At 40.0% G+C, this 21036-nt stretch overlaps 1 protein-coding gene across 14 annotated transcripts in view; it reads right to left on the bottom strand.

The window, feature by feature from the left end:
• Positions 1-335: 335 nt before the first annotated feature.
• Positions 336-21036, bottom strand: part of LOC110522005 (pumilio homolog 2) — a 54257-nt gene continuing 33556 nt past the window's right edge. For all 14 annotated transcript variants that reach the window (XM_021600059.2, XM_021600063.2, XM_021600061.2 and 11 more), the window contains 3 exons: positions 17277-17398; positions 15299-15491; positions 336-2915 (listed from right to left, as the gene is read on the bottom strand). In XM_021600059.2, the coding sequence (XP_021455734.2) occupies positions 2784-2915; positions 15299-15491; positions 17277-17398 (447 nt within the window). In that variant the 3' untranslated portion in view covers positions 336-2783. The remainder of the gene's footprint in view (positions 2916-15298; positions 15492-17276; positions 17399-21036) is intronic.

Here is a 21036-nt window from a genome sequence, read left to right as displayed (position 1 = left end):
GTTTAATGGTTAAATAAAAAAAAATAGCTGTAGTACAGTGATCATGTCACCGTTATAGACACAGGGTGAGAGTCAGACAACTATTCTTCTTCCTTGTAGATATAGGCTATACATTAAAATAGTCTGTTCTGGCGAATGTGAACGCTCAGCAACCCGTTAAGACTCCTTTATAAAAACAATTGATAATGAAGTAGGCTAAATGGTGACTGACAAACAGCATTTGCTGCTCAAAACAGGTTCATTTCAAAACAACTTCAAGTCCAATTCATGTACTGCAAGTTTGCACAACAACTTCATAAACAAGATATGGAAATGAAAGGCACAGAACGAAGTTATCAAATGTTAGAACGGTTTAATCATACATAGTCACAATTCTGCTCCCCCCCAAAAAATGAGTATTTTTTCTTCATCTAACATCTGGAAATGTACATAAGGCCACCTGAAAATGTACATGACTTTGACAGTGTGACAAAACTCATATGTTCATATTTATATAATTGACAATATCTTACATTTCTTTCACTTACAAGGTAGTAGCTGTTCCAAAATACAGCCCTCTTCTGTACAAAAATAATTCTGTCATATCCTGTGAAGTTTTCCATGGTAGCAGAGAGGACCAGAAGCAGCCTCATTTTAAGTACAGAGCATTGGTGTTCCTTTAAACTGTCACATGTCAGAAAGACAATATCAACAGGAGATGTTATACAGCTCCGCATACAAAACAAGGCCAACCTTTTTCATAACAGATTAAAAACAAAAACCAAGTCAGATTGTGAAGCCATAAAAATAGTTTTAAAATAACGATTGATCAAATAAAACTGTATACATTATATTTTAGGGGAAAGGAGTGATGAATATACACACATCAAAATGCACATTTTTGCAATTTCCCCCCCAAAGTGTAAAAGACATCCCATTTACAGCATCAACGTTTACAAATGTACAACTGTACAGACGAAATAAAAGCATCACTACCAATTTAGCAAGGCCTGTCAAACATCACAACTATACTTTTTTTTGTCAACTAATAAACTTACACTTAACTGCACATATACTACATGTATTCTACAATTATTCATATGAAGCAAAAAACAAAAGCCAATACTACTAGTATTACAGATGAGTTGTATAGCTTTTTAGACTACCCAAATCGCTTGCATATTCAGACTGCAAAAAAAAAAAAAAAAAAAGATGAACAAAATTAAAACCACCTCTATGACGGTCTCACAATCCTATAAACAAGGATCCTTTTCTCAGCTCATCCCCAAATCTATTCTCCACTTCACACACATGGAATGAGCCACTTAAAAATAACAATAAAGTCTTCCTACTGCTCTGAACTGCAGGTGGTGAGGGTGCCCTCATTAGGCCAAAGCCCCCTATCCAAAATAGCAACAATTTAATATTTACTCGTACACAAAGATGCTATACATTTTTGCTAAGCTACTTCAATGCAAGAGATGAATATTCAGTACATAAAGATACCTTTTCTAGGGCAGTGTTCATCTCAAACTACAAGACCGATAAGATGTCCCACATAACATGATAAAGAAAAATCATTCCAAGTTATAAAAACCTGTCACAGCATGCCTATGCTTAACCTGCCCCGCCCCCCAAAAAAGCCCCACTACGGTCATTCCATGTAAATATTACAACCAGGTTAAACTTTCACTATACAACCCGACCTCATGCTTTGCTTCTGAAAAAGAATAAACGTCTTACGTAGCAGTGTCCGGTGTAGCCCCCAAGTAGCCATTAAGTGGGCGGCAAAACATGTTTTTGTTGTTGCTTAAGACAGTATAGGTGGAGTATAGTGGAATCACTGCCTACAGATGCAACAGCGCATGTTCTCATTTCTCAAAGTACACCGTTTAGTAACGATGCCAATCATCACCTGGAGCCGACTAATCAAATCAAGCCAACTGCAAGCTGTTCGCCAACAGCGCGAGACGGAGAGTAGGCGTTACACCCCGGTCTGCGAAAAAACAGAGGCAACAAAATCGAGACAATCACGAGCAGCCAACTGGATGACACCCCCCCCCCAAAAAATGTAAGTACAGAGCTCTCCAAAGCAAAAGTACTTTAGTTGGTCCAATACAGACCAATGGGTGACTAACTCATTGGCACGAAAGACATAGTAACCGGTGGGAAAGATGGGTTTCATAATCTATCCATACTATGCAGTGCTATAAGTAGAAATGGATCCATCAGCTGCTTTTTGCATTGGGATCATTGTGTGGTAGTAGAAAGATAATTTTGTATATTATATTTAAACACATGGCTTTTAATTAGAACAGCTGATAGTAAGTCTGGGTACAAAAACAAATGGAAAATTGTTTAAAAGGATCACTCAAATTTGGCCTTATAAAGTCACTTGCTGGTGTAATTGTAAGAATTGTACATTTTCAGCAAATGCGGTTCTCCTTTTTTTTCCCCTACAGAGGGATTTACAAAGTAAAAAAACAAAAATGTACAACATTATATACCAAAAACCAGCCAGTTATATCTATTACATCATAAACAATGGGGGCGGGTTGTGCTTTACCCGCAAGAGATTGCCTGCAAGACAGTCAGTCAGTCTGTCTGCCTGCCCCCAGATGTCACAGCATTTCTTAGGTGAAGTTGAATAATTTTTTTTATGGGTAATTCCCCCAAAATGGGGGACACAAAGGGTATGTCAAAGGTCAGCTCTGATGGAGCGCCTCTTTATAGAACTAGAAAAAAGGGGGTGGGGGGGCTCCTACTCTGCTCTTTAGTCAAGGGACACGAGAGGGAGGATAGGTCTACATGAGGCCGTTGGTGGGCCCGCCAATGGGCCCCAGGTCAGAGCCACTCTTCATGTAGTACTTCTCCAGCTTGGCCAGGATGTGCTTGCCATAGGTATATTTGCGCAGGGTGGCGATGTGGGGTCGGATCTGGGGTAGAGAAGAACAAAGATGAAATCATTAACATTTATAGTGGTACTGGCCAAATCAGGTTTAAAGAAGTACTTCTTGTTTTGATTTTAAAGAACTAAGCCACCTGCCTCCCACTTAAACATTGTCCTTGAAGGATTCCAAGAGATTAAAAAGTAATTGGACAGAAAAAGTCAATCTCACCAACAATCCACGTAACAGGACAAAACAGACTGTGGATACACATTCTTATCAATGGAGTATTGTAATGAAGGATCAATGTACATTTGTACGTGAAATTGTAATGTATTAATGGAGCAAATGTTTTGTGTTAGGACTGAACCAACCGATGTAGAACTTTTAGGTCTGTTACAGATTTTAGGGAGGCAAAAGTCACCAGTTACTACACACACACACCAATATATATATTTTTTTGTGGAATATAAAAAAACTAACTTATTGTGCTTAAAGAATCAGACACTAAATTATTTGTGTAAACTTGAGGTTTACACAATTAACACCAAAATACAAAACACTTGTTCAGTTAGACAAATCTAAGAAGGCTATCTATATCGGTGGTTAAGAATGCAGAAGTGTTTGTGCTGAGGCACCACAAGTACACTAATAAACATAGGCTGAAGGAATTAAACTTTGCAGTGAAAAGCAGTTTGTAATGTCGCCACCCGATGTCCGTGTCAACATTTGTATTGATTCGACTCAGTGCTTTACAACAGCAAAAGGTTGTGTATACATAAAAATATAAACTCAACATGCATTTTTTTTTAGTTACAGTTCACAAGGAACTCAGTCAATTTAAATAAATTAGGCCGTAATCTACAGATTTCAACTGACTGGGCCGGGGCGCAGCCATTAGCTGCTGCCTACTATTCCTAGGGTCCAGCAAAATTAAAGCATTACAACGCAGAGTGTGCCCTCATGCCCCTACTCAAGCAATACCACATATCTACAATACAAAATCCATGTATATGTGCGTGTAGTGCGTATGTATGCATGTGTGTGTTTCAGTCCCCATTGTTACATAAGGTGCATTCAGATTTGTTTATCTAATTGTACTGCTTGAATCAGTTACTTGATGTGGAATAGAGTTACATGTAGTCATGGCTCTGTGTAGTACCGTTCGCCTCCCATTGTCTGTTCTGGACTTGGGGACTGTGAAGAGACCTCGTGACATGTCTTGTGGGGTATGCATGGGTGTGTCGAGTTGTGTGCCAGTAGTGCAGACAGACAACTCAGTGCATTCAAAAATTTGGATAGAAAACACTAAAGTTTCTAAAACTGTTTGATGTCTGAGTATAACAGAACTCATATGGCAGGCAAAAACCTGAGAAATGACCTTTTCAAGTCATTGCCTATCGAATATACAGTGTCTATGGGGTCATATTGCACTTCCTAAGGCTTCTACTAGATGTCAACAGTCTTTAGAACCTTGTTTCAGGCTTCCACTGTTGAGGAGAGAATGAGAGCTGTTTGACTAAGGTGTCTGGCAGAATGCCATGAGCTGATCATGCGTGCGCCTGTGAGAGGTAGCTGCGTTCCATTGCATTTCTAAAGACAATGGAATTCTCCGGTTGGAACATTATTGAAGATTGATGATAAAAACATCCTAAAGATTGATTCTATACATTGTTTGACATGTTTCTACGAACTGTAATATAACTTTTTTGACATTTCGTCTGAACAAGTGATCGCGCATTTTGCATTTGGTTTACTGGGCTAAACGTGAACAAAAAGGAGGTATTTGGACATAAATGGACTTTATCAAACAAAAATTTGTGGATCTGGGATTCCTGGGAGTGCATTCCGATCAAGATCATCAAAGGTAAGTGAATATTTACAACGCTATTTCTGACACCTCTCCTTCTTTGGAAAATGGCTGGATGTTTTTCTGTGACTAGCACTGACCAAACAATCGTAAGGTGCGCTTTCACCGTAAAGCCTTTTTGAAATCTGACACGGCGGTTGCATTAAGTTTATCTATATTTCCATGCATAACACTTGTATCTTTTATCAATGTTTATTATGAGTATTTATGTTATTTGATGTGGCTCTCTGCACTTTCACCGGATGTTTGTTTGAGACAATGCATTTCTGATCATAACATACCAATTTCAAGAGGTTTTTGGCCATAAAGATCAACTTCATTGAACAAAACACACATTTACTGTGTAACATGAAGTCCTGTGAGTGCCATCTGATGAAGATCAAAGGTTAGTGATTAAGTTAAGTTTATTTCTGGAAAAGTTTCTTTTCTGGAAAATGGCTGTATGGTTTTCTGTGACTAGGTGCTGACCTAAATCGTTTGGTGTGCTTATTTGCCTATTTGAAAAATCGGACACTGTGGCTGGATTTACAAGTGGTGTCTCTTTAAAATGGTGTATAATACTTGTATGTTTGAGGAATTGTAATTATGAGATTTGTTGTTTTGAATTTGGCGCCATGCAATTTCACTGGCTTTTGGCGAGGTGGGACGCTACCGTCCCACATATCCCAGAGAGGTTTTAATCAGCTTCTTGATATGACACCTGTCAGGTGGGTGGATTATCTTGACAAAAGAGAAATGCTCACTAAAAGATATGTAAACAAATTTGTACACAATTTTAGAGAAAGAAGCTTTTTATGCCAACGGAAAATTGATGGGATCCAATATTTCAGCTCATGAAACATGGGACCCACACTTCACACGTTGCGTTTATACACCAGCCCAGGACCTTCCCATCGGGCTTATTCACCTGCGGGATCGTCTGAGACCAGCTACCCAGACAGCTGATGAAACTGGGTTTGCACAACTGAAGAATGTTTGACCGTTTGCACGGACAATCTCAGGGAAGCTGATCTGTGTGCTAGTCGTCCTCACCAGGGTCTTGACCTGACTGCAGTTTGGTGTCGTAACAGATTTCAGTGGGAAAATGCTCAACTTCGACGGCCATTGGAGAAGTGTGCTCGTCACGTCTGAATCTTGGTTTCAAATGTACAGGCAAAGCGGTTTGTTGACGTCAACGTGGTGAACAGAGTGCCCCATGGTGGCGGTGTGGTTATGTTATGGGCAGGCATAAGTTGTGGACAACGAAAACAATTGCATTTTATGAATGGCAATTTGAATGCACAGAGATACCGTGATAAATCCTGAAGCCCATTGTCGTGCCATTCATCCGCCTCCATCATCTAATAATGCACAGCCCCATGTCGCATGTCTGTAAACAATTCCTGGAAGCTGAAAATGCCAGTTATTTTTGTAATTACATTTTTTTGCCAAAACATAAAATATACTTGCAGTGAAGCCACTCAACAACTACACCACTCATCCAACAACTACACCACTCATCCAACAGACTCTCCTTCAGAGCGACAAAGAAGTATGCAGGGTGAATGCCCTGCTCAAGGGCATGTTGAGGCCAAAAACTAGGCCAAAAACAGGGACACCCCAAGAACCCCCCCCCACCACAGTTCCCCAATAGCTGCCCCTCAAACATCTGTGACCCCTCCCACGCAATTAAAAAATAACATTAATTCCATTAACCTCTTGAGTGTAGGGGGCAGTATTTTGATGTTTGGTTGAAAAACGTACCCAAATGAAACTGCCTATTTCTCAGGCCCAGAATCTAGAATATGCATATAATTGTCAGGATAGAAAACACTAAAGTTTCCAAAACTGTCAAAATATTGTCTGAGAGTATAACAGAACTGATATTGCAGGCAAAAACCTGAGGAAAATCCAAAGAGGAAGTGCCTTCTATTTTGAAACTTTTGAATAAGTGAAGCTTTTAGAGAGGTCTCAACCCACCCAATTCATATTAATTTTATAGATAGGCACGTTTTATTTTGTCTAGTTTAGCATCCCAGATAAAACATGTTGCTCATATGATATTTTTTTTTAAATAAAAAAAATCAGGAGTAGGCAGCGCCATCAGTGAGCAAACGGAGATATTCAGGGAATTCTTTCCATAAGTAGACAGGCATTTCCCTCTCCTTGGTTGCAAGATCTTGTCTATTTTTACAAATGTTCTATTAAAATTCATTGTGGAGAGTTTATATCTTTGTGATATGAAGACAAAGTTAGTCTACTTCAACGTCAGCCCATTTTATAGGTAAACTGCAGGGTAATGTAAAAGTTGTATTTTTTAAAGATCCAATACATAATATGGTATACTTATCATAATTAGGTTTTAGTCCAGAGGCCAGAAATGTTATCTAGATCTTCAATGAGACATTGCAGGGATCTAGCTTGTGGACTTAATATGAAACTTGAGTCATCGGGATACACAGACCTTTGTTTTTCTGCCTTGGATTTCTAATCTAATGTTATTGGATCTCATTTTAATAGCTAGCATTTTGATGACCATAACAAATAGATAGTGACAGCGGACACCCTTGTTGAACTCCTCTTGACAATTCAAAACTCAGAAGTAGCCATTTGCTATTTTACACCTGGGGTAGCTATGCATTACTTTTACCCATTTTATAAAAGAGAATCACCGAAATTGAAAAAATCCAGGCATTTATAAATAAATCCAGTGTTACTTTATCAAATGCCTTTTCAAAATCCACTATAAATACAATTTCTGGCTTCTTAGATGTTTCATGATGTTCTATTATTGCTAGTATTTGTAGTACATTATCTCCAATGTATCGTCCATGTAAAAACAACCTGTGATCAGGATGAACAATACCTGGTAAAACCAGGTAAGTGCAATGCATTTTGCTAGTATTTTTGCATCACAACATTGAAGTGTAAGGGGCCTCCAGTTTCTTAGATAGCAAGTATAAAGATCCTGTCTATCTGGGTCTTGTTTTAATAATAGTGAAATCAGACCTTCCTGCTGAGTACCTGGCAGACTACCATTTCTATAGGAGTAGTTAAAACAATGGAGCTTTTAGTACATCAAAAGGCTATCAAGCCCAGGGGTTTTTCCAGGCTGAAAGGATTTAATAGCCTCAAAAAGTTATAATTTGGCCTTCGCACTGATCTCTGTATATATTTGTTAATTTTTTGTATTATTTGGAAATAATTCCTTACCGTAATCAGTGAGAGGATGATCATTCCTTAGCATTCAGTGGGAGAGGATGAGAGGGAAAAGAACATCTGCTTAAAATATTTAGCTTCCTCTTTTAAAATATAATTTGGAGAATCATAAATGACTCCGTCTTCAGTAATGAGTTTGTAGCGGTATTTATTAGAGAGGGGTAAAGAATGATTTTGTTCGGGCGCCAGGCAGGTATTAACCATGCCGAAAGGAAAAGAGTAGAATAGAGAGTACCACTACCAGACCCATACACATCAGCAGAAGATACTGCCTAGAGTGTATCCTGTTTACCAGATAGCCAGTGGAGAGAAAAAAGAATACACCCCATATAAAACCCACATCACAGCACAGGGGTAACCCCAACAAGAATACCTCATACAATAATAATAAGAAAGAACCCAGTCAACAGAGGATTTGCAATAATATGTATTATCGTCCAGTGGAGGAGTGCAGAGGGTATGAATGTGGGGGGTGTTCATAGACACAACAAAGGCCTTAAAAATGCCCACAATCTTCTCGGCCACATGTCATTAGTACACCTCAATACAGTTCACATAACAATACACAACTTGCAAGCAACCTCCCTTCTAACTAAAATGTCCAAATACTTCTGGCAGGGCAATAATAGTCCAGCTCTAATGAACTTCAATGGGAAGTGCATTGGAAAAATAGTCTGTTGCAGGGTAAAGCACTGGAACGATAGAGGGAAGAGAAAGAAGAAGAGAGATCGTAGCTGTGGCGTGCAGGTGTACTGTCTGACTGTCCGATGGTTTGTTGGTTTGTATGTTAAAGCTTCGCAACAATGTTGCTACTAATCCATGAGCCCTCTTTATTTCCTCCTTCCTTACTGCTCATGCTCTCTTAAAGTGGCAGTGCACGGTGAAGGCTCCGTGCAGATTTCGCCACAAGTTTCTGCAAATGATTTGCGTTAGCGTTCCTGTGTTGCAGACTCAGGAAGAATGGAGTGTATTTTTCTCCATATTCCATCCAGCTTGCTTTATTTTTGTAATAGATTACATTCGATCGGTCTTCAATATGTCCCTCAGGTGCTTTGTTTTTCCTCTTATTTTGTATCTACCTGTACTATTAGTTTATGCATTTCCCTTGTTAGTCCGGTCTGTCTCTTTAGCCAGAAACAGCCTTATTATTGATGAATATTGAATGACCTCTGGGATACCTTTAAATGTACCTTCAAACAATAAGAGGATTTGCTGAATCTATATTATACTAGAAAAATTAAGTTAAATTATTTTCTTATTTTTAACTAAGTTGTCCTCCAGTAAGCTTTGAATACATTTCCAATATCCCTGTCCACGTGGAAATTCTATAGGAGTTATGTGAAGGCCAATTAGATGATCCGATCGCATTCGGTCTCCTATTAAAACTTTAACCTCTGATGCAAGAGTGAGACAAGAAAGTAGTCAAAACAACTAGCTTGATTAAGTCTCCATGTATAGCTCACTAGGTCAGGGTTTTTTAGTATCCAAATATCCATTATTTCTAATGTGTCCATAATATTTTTTTATTTCTTTAAGGGCAGTGTACGATAGTTTGTAGATTAAAATAAATCAGTCCATTGAGGTACTTAACACTTAGTCTCCCACCATAAGGATTTGATCATTTGTTGCCTGTAAGTTTGTTGCCTCCACTTTCATATTCAAAAAGGTCCACCTTCCTCACAAATCATTCAGATCAACATTTTTGTTAATTAATAATCGCACCTTTTGAGTTATTTTGTCCATGACAAAATCATTTCACCACCCCATTCCCTTTTCCATGCAACTTCATCTAAGGGTGTAGAGCGAGTTTCCTGTAAACAGTATATGTTATATTCCTTTTAGCCATTTTTTTAAATAATCTGCTAAACCATTACAATTATAACTGGCTATACTTATTTCACCCCTTACCATAACTAGATACTATTCTCAGTCTAAATTGACCATAATTAGTGCTTGTAAAAATACTGCCATCAGAGGTATTGACGGTCAAAATTAGAGCTTTCAAATGTCTGATATTTAGAATTCAAGATATAGAATTTAGCAATATTTGTTTTATTCTAGTCTGTGAGCCAATGCCACAGATGTTCGAACATTTAGACAAGATATGTGTGTAGTAAATCTGAGTAGGTTGAGTGTCTGACATTGGATGTGATTTAGTCAGTGTGTGTACGATGTCTGTATAAAAGAGTAAGACTAATGTGTGATGTCCAAATAAATAACCCTGCCAATTTGCATGGTTGAGTGGCTGTGTGTAACATGTAGTGCGTATAGCCTTAATATTCATGATGATAATTGTAATCTATATCACCATCATAGTTGCATCATAATTACCTTTATCATCGAAAAACACATCCCAGCATTTCCATAGCAATTGACGTTTCACATGATCATGAGACCTTGCATTACTATAGAGACGGCTTCACTACAATACAAACGTATCCCGTACAATGTTATTATTCCCTAATGTCCCTATTCTGATATCTTCCCCTTGCTTGTTGTAAACAAACATGTAGACAGACATAAACCAACAAGAAACATTCAATTACAGAACAGTTCGACTAGAGAGGGCGAGAAGACGAGAGAGCGAGATCAAGTATGTATGTGTAAGTCAGTATGTGTAAGCGAGCATGTAATGGTGTGTTCATATCCACTTCATAGTGTTCAGATATTTTTAGTTCCCATACTTTATTTTTTTCGTAACCTGAAGTCCATGTAAAATTTAGTACAGCCATGGTGTTATGGAGCTGTCGATCTATAAAAATAGTTTATCCACAATGAGAAAGGCACACTTACCCCTCACCCTCTTGCCTCTGTACAGGATACAGCCTCTTATGAAGTTCGTTCATCTCGTGGAAATTGGTAATTGACACTGAATTTGGTCCATTTAAGCTCCCTTCCCCTGTTTTTGATCAGCTCCTTTTGTTGGTATTGTTCAAATTTTGAGATGATCGGTCAGGGACCCTTGGTCTTGTTAAGTCTCTAGAGGAAGTTTCAAGGCGGATGCATGAATTCTCTGATCGCGCCCTCTGGATTATTGGATGCGTCCTCAGGAATCCCAGAAAATATGAGATTTTCACGCATGCTACGACTTTGTATGTCTAGTAGCAACTCCCTCATCATCCTGTTTTCCGTGAGGAGACAATCCATTTTGGAATCGTGAATTTTTTACCTCGGCTGCGAGTGCCTTGTTCCCTCCTTGGAGCATGAGAATTTCACTCTAGAGTTTAGCAATCCTCCCCCCTGCTACCTCCTCACACAACTTTCAGGGTTGCATGGATTCCAGCAAGAGCACTAGCCTCTACTTCAACGCCCCTTAAATTAGTGTATTCTGCCATTTCAGCCACACCTGTTGCCCTACAGGTGTATAACATGGCTGTCTGCCTGATTTTTATCTCCATAGACAAACATTGGCCTTACTGAAGAGCACAGTCAAATTTCAACGTGTCACCATCATAGGACGCCACCTTTCCAACAAGTCAGTTAGTAAAATTTCTGCCCTGATCAACTAAGTACTGTTATTGTGAAGTGAAAAAGTCTAGGAGCAACATGTCAGCCGAGAAGTGGTAGGCCACACAAGCTCACAGAACGGGACAGTCTGTCCTTGGTTACAACACTCCAAACTGCCTCTGGAAGCAATGTCAGCACAATAACTGGTTTGTTAGGGGCTTCATGAAATGGGGTTCCATTGCCAAACACAAGCCTAAAATCACCACGTGCAATGACAAGCGGCAGCTGTAGTTGGATAAAGCTCGTCGCCATTGAACTCTGGAAATGCGTTCTCTGGAGTAATGAATCACACATCACCATCCGACAAACATCTGGGTTTGGCGGATGCCAGGAGAGCGCTACCTGTCCGAATGCATCGTGCCAACTGTAAAGTTTGGTGGATGAAGAATAATGGTTTGGGGCTGTTTTTCATGGTATGGGCTAAGCCCCTTAGTTCCAGTGAAGGAAAATCTTAACGTGACAACATACAATAAATTACATTCTAGACAATTCTGTGCTTCCATCTTTGTGACAACAGTTTGGGGAAGTGTTTTTGAGATTAGTGTTGAAGAACTTGTCTGGCCTGCACAGAGCTTTGACCTCAACCCCACACCACACCTTTGGGATAAATTCGAATGCGAGCCAGGCGTAATCGCCCAACATCAGTACCGAACTCATTAATGCTTGTGGCTGAATGGAAGCAAGTCCCCACAGCAACGTTCCAACATCTAGTGGAAAGCTGTCCCAGAAGAGTGGAGGCTGTTACAGCAGCAGGGGGGGGGGGGCAACTCCATATTAATATCTATGATTTTGGAATTAAATGTTCGACGAGCAGGTGTCCACATACACTACATGACCAGAAGTATCTGTGACCAGATGTACAGTTGAATGAAGTCAGAAGTTTACATGCCCCTTAGCCAAATACATTTAAAGTCTCATAATTCCTGACATTTAATCCTAGTAAAGATTCCCAGTCTTGGGTCAGTATCACCACTATTTTAAGATTTATTTAGGCTTTTATTTTTTTCATAACATTCCCAGTGGGTAAAAAGTTCACATGCACTCAATTAGTATTTGGTAGCATTGCCATTAAATGTATTAACTTGGGGCAAACGTTTCTGGTAGCCTTTCACAAGCTTCCCACAATAAGTTGGGTGAATTTTGGCCCATTCCTCCTGACAGAGCTGATGTAACACTCAGGTTTGAAGGCCTCCTTGCTCGCACACGCCTTTTCAGTTCTGCCCACAAATGTTCTATGGGATTGAGGTCAGGGCTTTGTGATGGCCACTCCAATACCTTGACTTTGTTGTCCTTAAGCCATTTTGCCACAAATTTGGAAGTATGCTTGGGGTCATTGTCCATTTGGAAGACCCATTTGCAACCAAGCTTTAACTTCCTGACTGATGTCTGGAGATGTTGCTTCAATATATCCACAATCTTCCTGCCTCATGATGCCATCATTTATTTTGTGAAGTGCACCAGGCCCTCCTGCAGCAAAGCACCCCCACAACATGATGCCACCCCCGTGCTTCACAGTTGGGATGGAGTTCTTCAGCTCGCAAGCCTCCCCATTTTTCCTCCAAACATAACGATGGTCATTATGGCCAAACAGCTCTATTTCTGTTTCATCAGACCATAGGACATCTCTCCAAAAAGTATCTTTGTGCAGTTGCAAACAGTCTGGCTTTTTGTGGTGGTTTTGGAGCAGTGACTCCTTCCTTGTTGAGCGGCCTCAGGTTATGTCCATATAGGACTTGTTTTACTGTGGGTATAGATGCTTTTGTACCCGTTTCTTCCAGCATCTTCACAAGGTCCTTTGCTGTTGTTCTGGGATTGATTTCCACTTTTCGCACTAAAGTATGTTCATCTCAAGGAGACAGAACGTGTCTCCTTCCAGAGCAGTATGATGGCTGCGTGGTCCCATGGTGTTTATACTTGCATACTATTGTTTGTACAGATGAACATGGTACCTTCAGGCATTTGGAAATTGGTCCCAAGAATGAACCAGACTTGGAGGTCTAAAAGAAATTGAGGTATTGGTTGATTTTTGATTTCCCCAAGATGTCAGACAGAGGCACTGAGTTTGAAGGTAGGCATTGAAATACATCTACAGGTGCACTGCCAATTGACATCAATTGGCTTTAGAAGCTTCTGATAGGCTATGACATTTTCTGAAATTTCCCAAGATGTTTAACCTCTAGCACTTAGCCATCCCGGATCCGGGATCGTGAATACAGCCTCAAGCTCATTACCATAACGCAACGTTAACTATTCATGAAAATCGCAAATTAAATGAAATAAATATGCTAGCTCTCAAGCTTAGCCTTTTGTTAACACTGTCATCTCAGATTTTCCAAATATGCTTCTCAACCATAGGAAAACAATCATTTGTGTAACAGTAGCTAGCTAGCGTAGCATTTAGCGTTAGCATTCAGCAGGCAACATTTTCACAAAAACCAGAAAAGCATTCAAATAAAATAATTTACCTTTGAAGAACTTCAGATGTTTTCAATGAGGAGACTCTGTTACATAGCAAATGTTCAGTTTTTCCTGAAAGATTATTTGTTTAGGAGAAATCGCTCCATTTGGTGCGTCACGTTTGGCTACCAAAAAAAAAAACGAAAATCCAGTCATCAAAACGCCAAACTTTTTTCCAAATTAACTCCATAATATCGACTGAAACATGGCAAACGTTGTTTAGAACCAATCCTCAAGGTGTTTTTCACATATCTCTTCGATGATATATCGTTCATGGAAGTGTGCTTTCTGTTCTGAATCCCAGGAGAAAATGGCCGCAGCTGAAGATTACGCACCAATTTAGACAAAGGACACCGGGCGGACCACTGGAAAATGTAGTCTCTTATGGCCAATCTTCCAATGATATGCCTACAAATGCGTCACAATGCTGCAGACATCTTGAAGAAACGACAGAAAGGGCAGGCTCGTTCCTGGTGCATTCACAGCCATATAAGGAGACAATGGAAAACAGAGCCTCAGAAATTCTGCTCATTTCCTGTTTGAAGTTTCATCTTGGTTTCGCCTGTAGCATGAGTTCTGTGGCACTCACAGATAATATCTTTGCAGTTTTGGAAACGTCAGACTGTTTTCTTTCCAAAGCTGTCAATTATATGCATAGCCGAGCATCTTTTTGTGACAAAATATTGCGCTTAAAACGGGCACGTTTTTTAATCCAATAATGAAATAACTGGTTAAAGGCACAGTCAACTTAGTGTATGTAAACTTCTAACCCACTGGAATTGTGATACAGTGAATTATAAATTAATCAATCTGTAAACAATTGTTGAAAAAATCATTTGTGTCATGCACAAAGTAGATGTCCTCACCGAGTTGCCAAAACTATAGTTTGTTAACAAGAAATTTGTGGAGTGGTTGAAAAACAAGTTTTAATAACGCCAACCTAAGTGTATGCAATCTTCCTACTTCAACTGTACATCTCTATTCCCAGTCATGTGAAATCCATAGATTAAGGCCTAATGAATTTACTTCAATTGACTGGTTTCCTTATATGAACTGTAACTCAGTAAAATCATTGCATGTTGCGTTTATATTTTTGTTCAGTGTAAAATACTTTTCACACCACATGGAAAGGAGACTGCCATGGGTAACAATTAGAATTTGGATTACTAGAAATACTGTACCAAAAGTACCACCAACCTTTGGCTTTACGGCAATACATGAACCTGGCCTAAATTAAACGGATCTGAATTAACAAACAATGGGAAACGCGGGGTGTACTCAGAAGGAACCAAACAGGCCGAAACAGGGAGGGACTAACCTGAACTTCTCCAATGAGAAATAGCTGTTAATGTAGCAAAATGTTTACAGTGAAATCACTAGATGGTATATGTCAACCCACCTTGTGCATGATGATTTTGCGCTGGGCGGGCTCGGCCATGTCGATCATCCTCTGCACCACGTAGTTGGCGTACTGATCCTTCATCATTGTGTAGAGGGCGCTGTGGGGGCCGTCCTTCTGGCAGCACACCTCGTCAATCAGCAGGGCCCGCTCGGCACGGGATGAGTGGATCACACACTTCTCCACCACGTTACTTAGGGAGAGACGTGGGCTCAGTTAAAAACAAACTATACGGGGCGGTGTCCTGAACACAAAGTCAGCCTAGTCCTTAATTAAAAAGCTAAAGGCTGGAACGTGACTATTTTCAGGAAACTAGGTGTATGTCGCGCATCACTACTTCACAGAAAAGCCATTTGAACCATAAAAAAATAAAAAAAGGATTTGTTGGCCGAAATGCCTTTTGGAACGTGAACTTTCATGTGCCCTAATAACAAACGTGTATGCCATCTGTAAATATGAATAAAATTGTTAAATTACGAGCCTAGTTGGTTTAGCCACGGAAAAAGACAGCAACCTTCCCACTAGCCATGATTGGCTGAGATGAGTGTATACAGACCCATGCAGTCAGAGCCGGCCCTAGCCTTTTGGGGGCGCTAAGCAAAATTTTGGCCTACATCATTCAAGAAGAAGATAGAAATTCAAATTCCCATGAAACTGATTGGGATCAAATAGTCAGCATGCAGTTGCAGCATGGACACTGCACCTGTTAAATGTGAAGAATTATCATTCATGATTGACAGTATATCATTTTTTATAAAGGTAGGCCTAATTTGGTGTTTGAGGATTTTAAAAATAGAACAATGTATTTGAGCCATGTGTAGGAATAGGCAGTTATTATATTTTGGTGATACATTGCAGGCAATGTATATTGTAAAATTATATAGTTCAATAGTTTTCATTTTGGTAACAACTTTAATTGAAAAATGACAATACATTTGAAATAAAAATGCAGTTCTGTCCTTAAAAATATAGCACTACATCACTGATTGTGTTGCTCAGAAAAAGCTAAATACAAAATTAAGAAAGCTGCAAATTTGGGAACGTGACTGGTACTGGAAAAGAGGACAATATGGATTAACGATTTTGCAGAAAGAGTTTGGGGTAAGAACAGGTTTAAATGCGACTTGTAACCTAGCCCATCTTTTTTTGTGAGTGAGAGATTAACTTGAGGTAAGATGAACTTCAATGTTCCATGGGAAAAATTGTCTTAGACACACAGTACTGCTGTACACAAAAGACAATCAACATAACGCATTGCACGTTACCCTTGTCATACACTTCTCATATAGCCACATACATAACACTTTGCATATTCCCTTATTCTGTCAGTGGCTTACGAACACGGCACAGCTTTACTTATTGCTGTTTAGGTTATATGTTGGACATGGGAAAAAAGAAATGCTTATACCTATTCGGCTAACATGTGGGGGACCTTATAGCATCGGCCAGAATCTTTATATTAGTTCTGAGTAGCTGATTGGCTGACGGTGAGACATGCTCGCATCTGCTCTGAGCACTGCTCACACTTGGCAATAATGGCCGAATATATTCAATATGTTTGAAAATCAGGACGCCCGGATCCAGCCATCAACCGCAAAATCGGGTAAGTGCTACACGTTATGGGTTGTGTCATTAAGTTTTACGTCGGGTTTGCTCAGATTTTTTAAAAAATGCGCCGGGAGCTGATCGGAAGCCCGTAGATCGGGCAAAAAAAAGAAAACTTGTAATGTCCGCCCGGCTTAACTCAATGGGGCATCTCCATTGAAAGTCCGGGGAAAATCTTCATTGGAAAACCACCCATGAACGTAATTCGTCTCACTCAGTGGAGGCTAGGGTCACTTTAAAATTGGAGGTGGGCCTCATTGGAATGGTATAACTGGAAAGCACGTCTTCACATGTCTCACTCTCACCAGCTCTAAAAAAAAAAATAAAAAAAATAAAAAAGAGAAAAAAAAGGGGTGGATTTGTGTTGCCATACCTCGCAAATTTGTGCTGGCTCAGGAGGAGCACCTTCCCGCGGACCTCTGCCACGATCTTGCTCTTGTCTTCTGGTCTGCCGTGCTCCAGGACGTGCTGGATGACGTAGTTGCCGTACTGATCCTGCAGGGGGCGATGGAAGCAAAAGACAGTGTGGGATCACATTTCCCTTTCACACCAAAAGGAAAATAGTAAATTTCACCATCTTGTAATATCATTGAGATAACACGCACTACGGATTCAATAATGTTCAGATAGTTGAGAGATTTTCCTTTGACACAGACATCTATAAATGACACCCCATAGTAGCAATAGCACTAATTATGTAGTGGCCAAGGCACCTTAGTAGCAACCTAAGATGAGAGCTCCTGTAAATATGTGACCCGTCTCAGGAAGCTGGACCTGTCGCACATCATTACTTCACAAGATAGGCATTAGATGATGTTTTATACTTATCAAAATGCATGTGAACCCTCATGTGCCTTAATAACAAACTTGTATTCCATCCATAAATACGAATATTTTCTTTAACTACAAGCCAAGTTGGTTTAGACATGGAAAAATACAAAAACCTTCCCACTAGCTATGATTGGCTGAGATAATGGATGGGCTGGACATGACAGAATATGAATTTGGATAGGTCTGCCATATAGCATGCTTCTGTGTATAACGTGAGCTGCTCAGCATGTGTTGACAGTCATTTCTATTGCAGGGTTTTTGAAAGAAATAACTTTAGCCATCGAGAACAGCAAAAATGTTGCTACTTTTCTTAACATTGATGGCCTGAACTTAGCAGGCGCCATCAACAGATCAGTTGGAAGTTGTGATGGGCTATTTATCGCGCGCACACACACACCACAGTCGGTGTGAACCGGAGTGATTTGACAATGCTGGCCAAACAAGATGTAGCTACAACCGTCGACAATAAACGTGAATCCGACCATCACCCCTGGTGAGACAAAACAGCAACGCGCCAGTGAAGAGTACTTTTTGCCAGTCCCGTCTGGACCAGCGATGGTGGGTTTGTGCCCATAGGCAACGTTGTTGCCGGTGACGTAAGGCAGGTCCTCACCAGACAACAGGCCTACAAGCCCTCAGTCCAGCCTCAGCCTATTGCGGACAGTCTGAGCACCGATGGAGGGATTGTACGTTCCTGGTGTAACTCGGGCAGTTGTTGCCATCCTGTACCTGCCCCGGAGGTGTGACGTTCAGATTTACCGATCCTGTGCAGGTGTTACACGTGCTCTACCACTGCGAGGACAATCAGCTGTCCATCCTATCTCCCTGTAGCTCGGTCTTAGGCGTCTCACAGTACAGATATTGCAATTTATTACCCTGGCCACATCTGCAGTCCTCATGCCTCCTTGCAGCATGCCTAAGGCACGTTCATGCAGATGAGCAGGGACCCTGGGCATCTTTCTTTTGGTGTTTTTCCAGAGTCAGTAGAAATGAAAATTAAGGAGACTAGAGGCCTAACAGTCACCTTAATTGCCTACCTGCTGTAAGCTGTTAGTGTCTTAACTTCTTATGGCTGGGGGGCAGTATTGAGTAGCTTGGATGAAAAGCATGCCCAGAGTAAACTGTCTGCTACTCAGGCCCAGAAGCTAAGATATGCATATAATTAATAGATTTAGATAGAAATGTCAGTGTTTTCTACAACTGTTTGAATGATGTCTGAGTATAACAGAACTCATATGGCAGGCAAAAACCTGAGAAAAAAATCCAACCAGGAAGTGGGAAATCTGAGGTTTATAGGTTTTCAAGTCTTTACCTATCCAATATACAGTCTATGGGGTCAAATTGCACTTCCTACGGCTTCCACTAGATGCCAACAGTCTTTAGAGCTTTGTTTGAGGCTTCTACTGTGAAGGAGGGGGGAATGAGAGCCGATTGAGTCAGGGGTCTGGCAGAGTGCCATGAGCTGATCACACGCGCTCATGTGAGTTAGCTGCATTCCATTGCATTTCTACAAAGGAATTCTCAGTTTGAAACATTATTGAAGATTTGTTAAAAACATCCTCAAGATTGATTCTACACATCGTTTGACATGTTTCTACGAACTGTAATATGACTTTTGTCTGAACTTTCGCCTGGACTTGCCCGCACCTCGCGAGTTTGGATTTTTTGGGATTTGAGGTTGTTGGACATAAATTATGGACTTTATCAAACAAAACAAACATTTGTGGAACTGAAATTCCTGGGAGTGCATCCTGATGAAGATCAAAGGTAAGTGAATATTTATAATGCTATGTTGACTCCACAACATGGCGGGTATCTGTTTGGGTTGTTTTGTCTGAGCGCTGTATTCAGATTATTGCATGGTGTGCTTTTTCAGTAAAGTTTTTTTTTAAATCTGACACAGCGGTTGCATTAAGGAGAAGTGGATCTAAAATTCCATGCATTACAGTTGTATCTTTTATCAATGCTTATTATAAGTATTTCTGTAAATTGATGTGGCTCTCTGCAAAATCACTGGATGTTTTTGAATACTGAACATAACACGCCAATGTAAACTGAGATTTTTGGATATAAATATGAACTTTATTTAAACATACATGTATTGTGTAACATGAACATGAAGTCCTAGGAGTGTCATCTGATGAAGATCAAAGGTTAGTGATGAATTTTTTCCATTTCTGCTTTTTGCGACTCCTCTCTTTGGCTGGAAAAATGGCTGTGTTTTTCTGTGACTAGGCGGTGACCTAACAATTGTTTGGTGTGCTTTCGCTGTAAAGCATTTTTGAAAATCGGACACTGTGGTGGGATTAACAACAAGTTGATCTTTAAAATGGTGTAAAATACTTGTATGTTTGAGGAATTTTAATTATGAGGTTTCTGTTTGAATTTGGCGCCCTGCACTTTCACTGGCTGTTGTCAAATCGATCCGGTTAATGGCATTTCAGCCGTAACAAGTTAACGACCGTTCCACAGGTGCATGTTCATTAATTGTTTATGGTTCATTGAACAAGCATGGGAAACAGTGTTTAAACCATTTCAAAGATAATTTGTAAAATATCTTTTGTAAAGTCAGAGTCCTGAAAAAGGGATTTTTTTTGCTGAGTTTAGTTGGCTCGCTTCAGCTACTTGCAGAGTCATACTACAGCTATGAAAATATTTATTGGTAGGGAGTTGGGATTATGCCTGTTCATTGTAGCTAGCAAGATTCCAGATGACCCATCAAGTTAGACAGGTGTGTATGGCCATTATTTAAGTAACATGTGTACAATTTACACGTGTGTAGGGTAAGCAACACCTAATAATTATAAAATATTTGCATCTGGACACTTTGTTTTTTGATATTGCTACTATGCAAATAACCTTCTGTATCCAGTGCATGTGACAAATAAACCTTGATATGGGGTGTGTTTCCCAGAGACTAATGAGATAATGGGAAGAACATGACCTGCACCAAAGTCAGATTAGGATATAGGCCAAGATAAAAAAAAAAAAATGATCTGGAGTTTCCTTATTGTAGACTACTACTTTTAGTCTTGAAATCTTTGGGTTTTTACTACACTACTTAACTCGGTTTGGCACATGGCCTCATGTGAATCCTTAAAGAGATGGGTGGGGCTAAAGCTTATGAGGGCGTGAAGGATGCTGAATGGGTGTAGACGAAGAGGTCTCCAGTAGATGTACCAAAACATTCAAGGGCCATTTTTCTCAAAAGTGGGGTCACAAATTTATCAACTTTCAAAGCAGAATTACTTCCCAATTTCGGGTCACATACAGTGCATGCAGAAAGTATTCAGACCTTTTCC

Source organism: Oncorhynchus mykiss, chromosome 4, assembly GCF_013265735.2.
Source record: "Oncorhynchus mykiss isolate Arlee chromosome 4, USDA_OmykA_1.1, whole genome shotgun sequence".
Lineage (NCBI taxonomy): Eukaryota > Metazoa > Chordata > Actinopteri > Salmoniformes > Salmonidae > Oncorhynchus > Oncorhynchus mykiss.
Note: the sequence above shows the minus strand (reverse complement) of the source record. Positions and strands in the feature narration are given on the sequence as shown.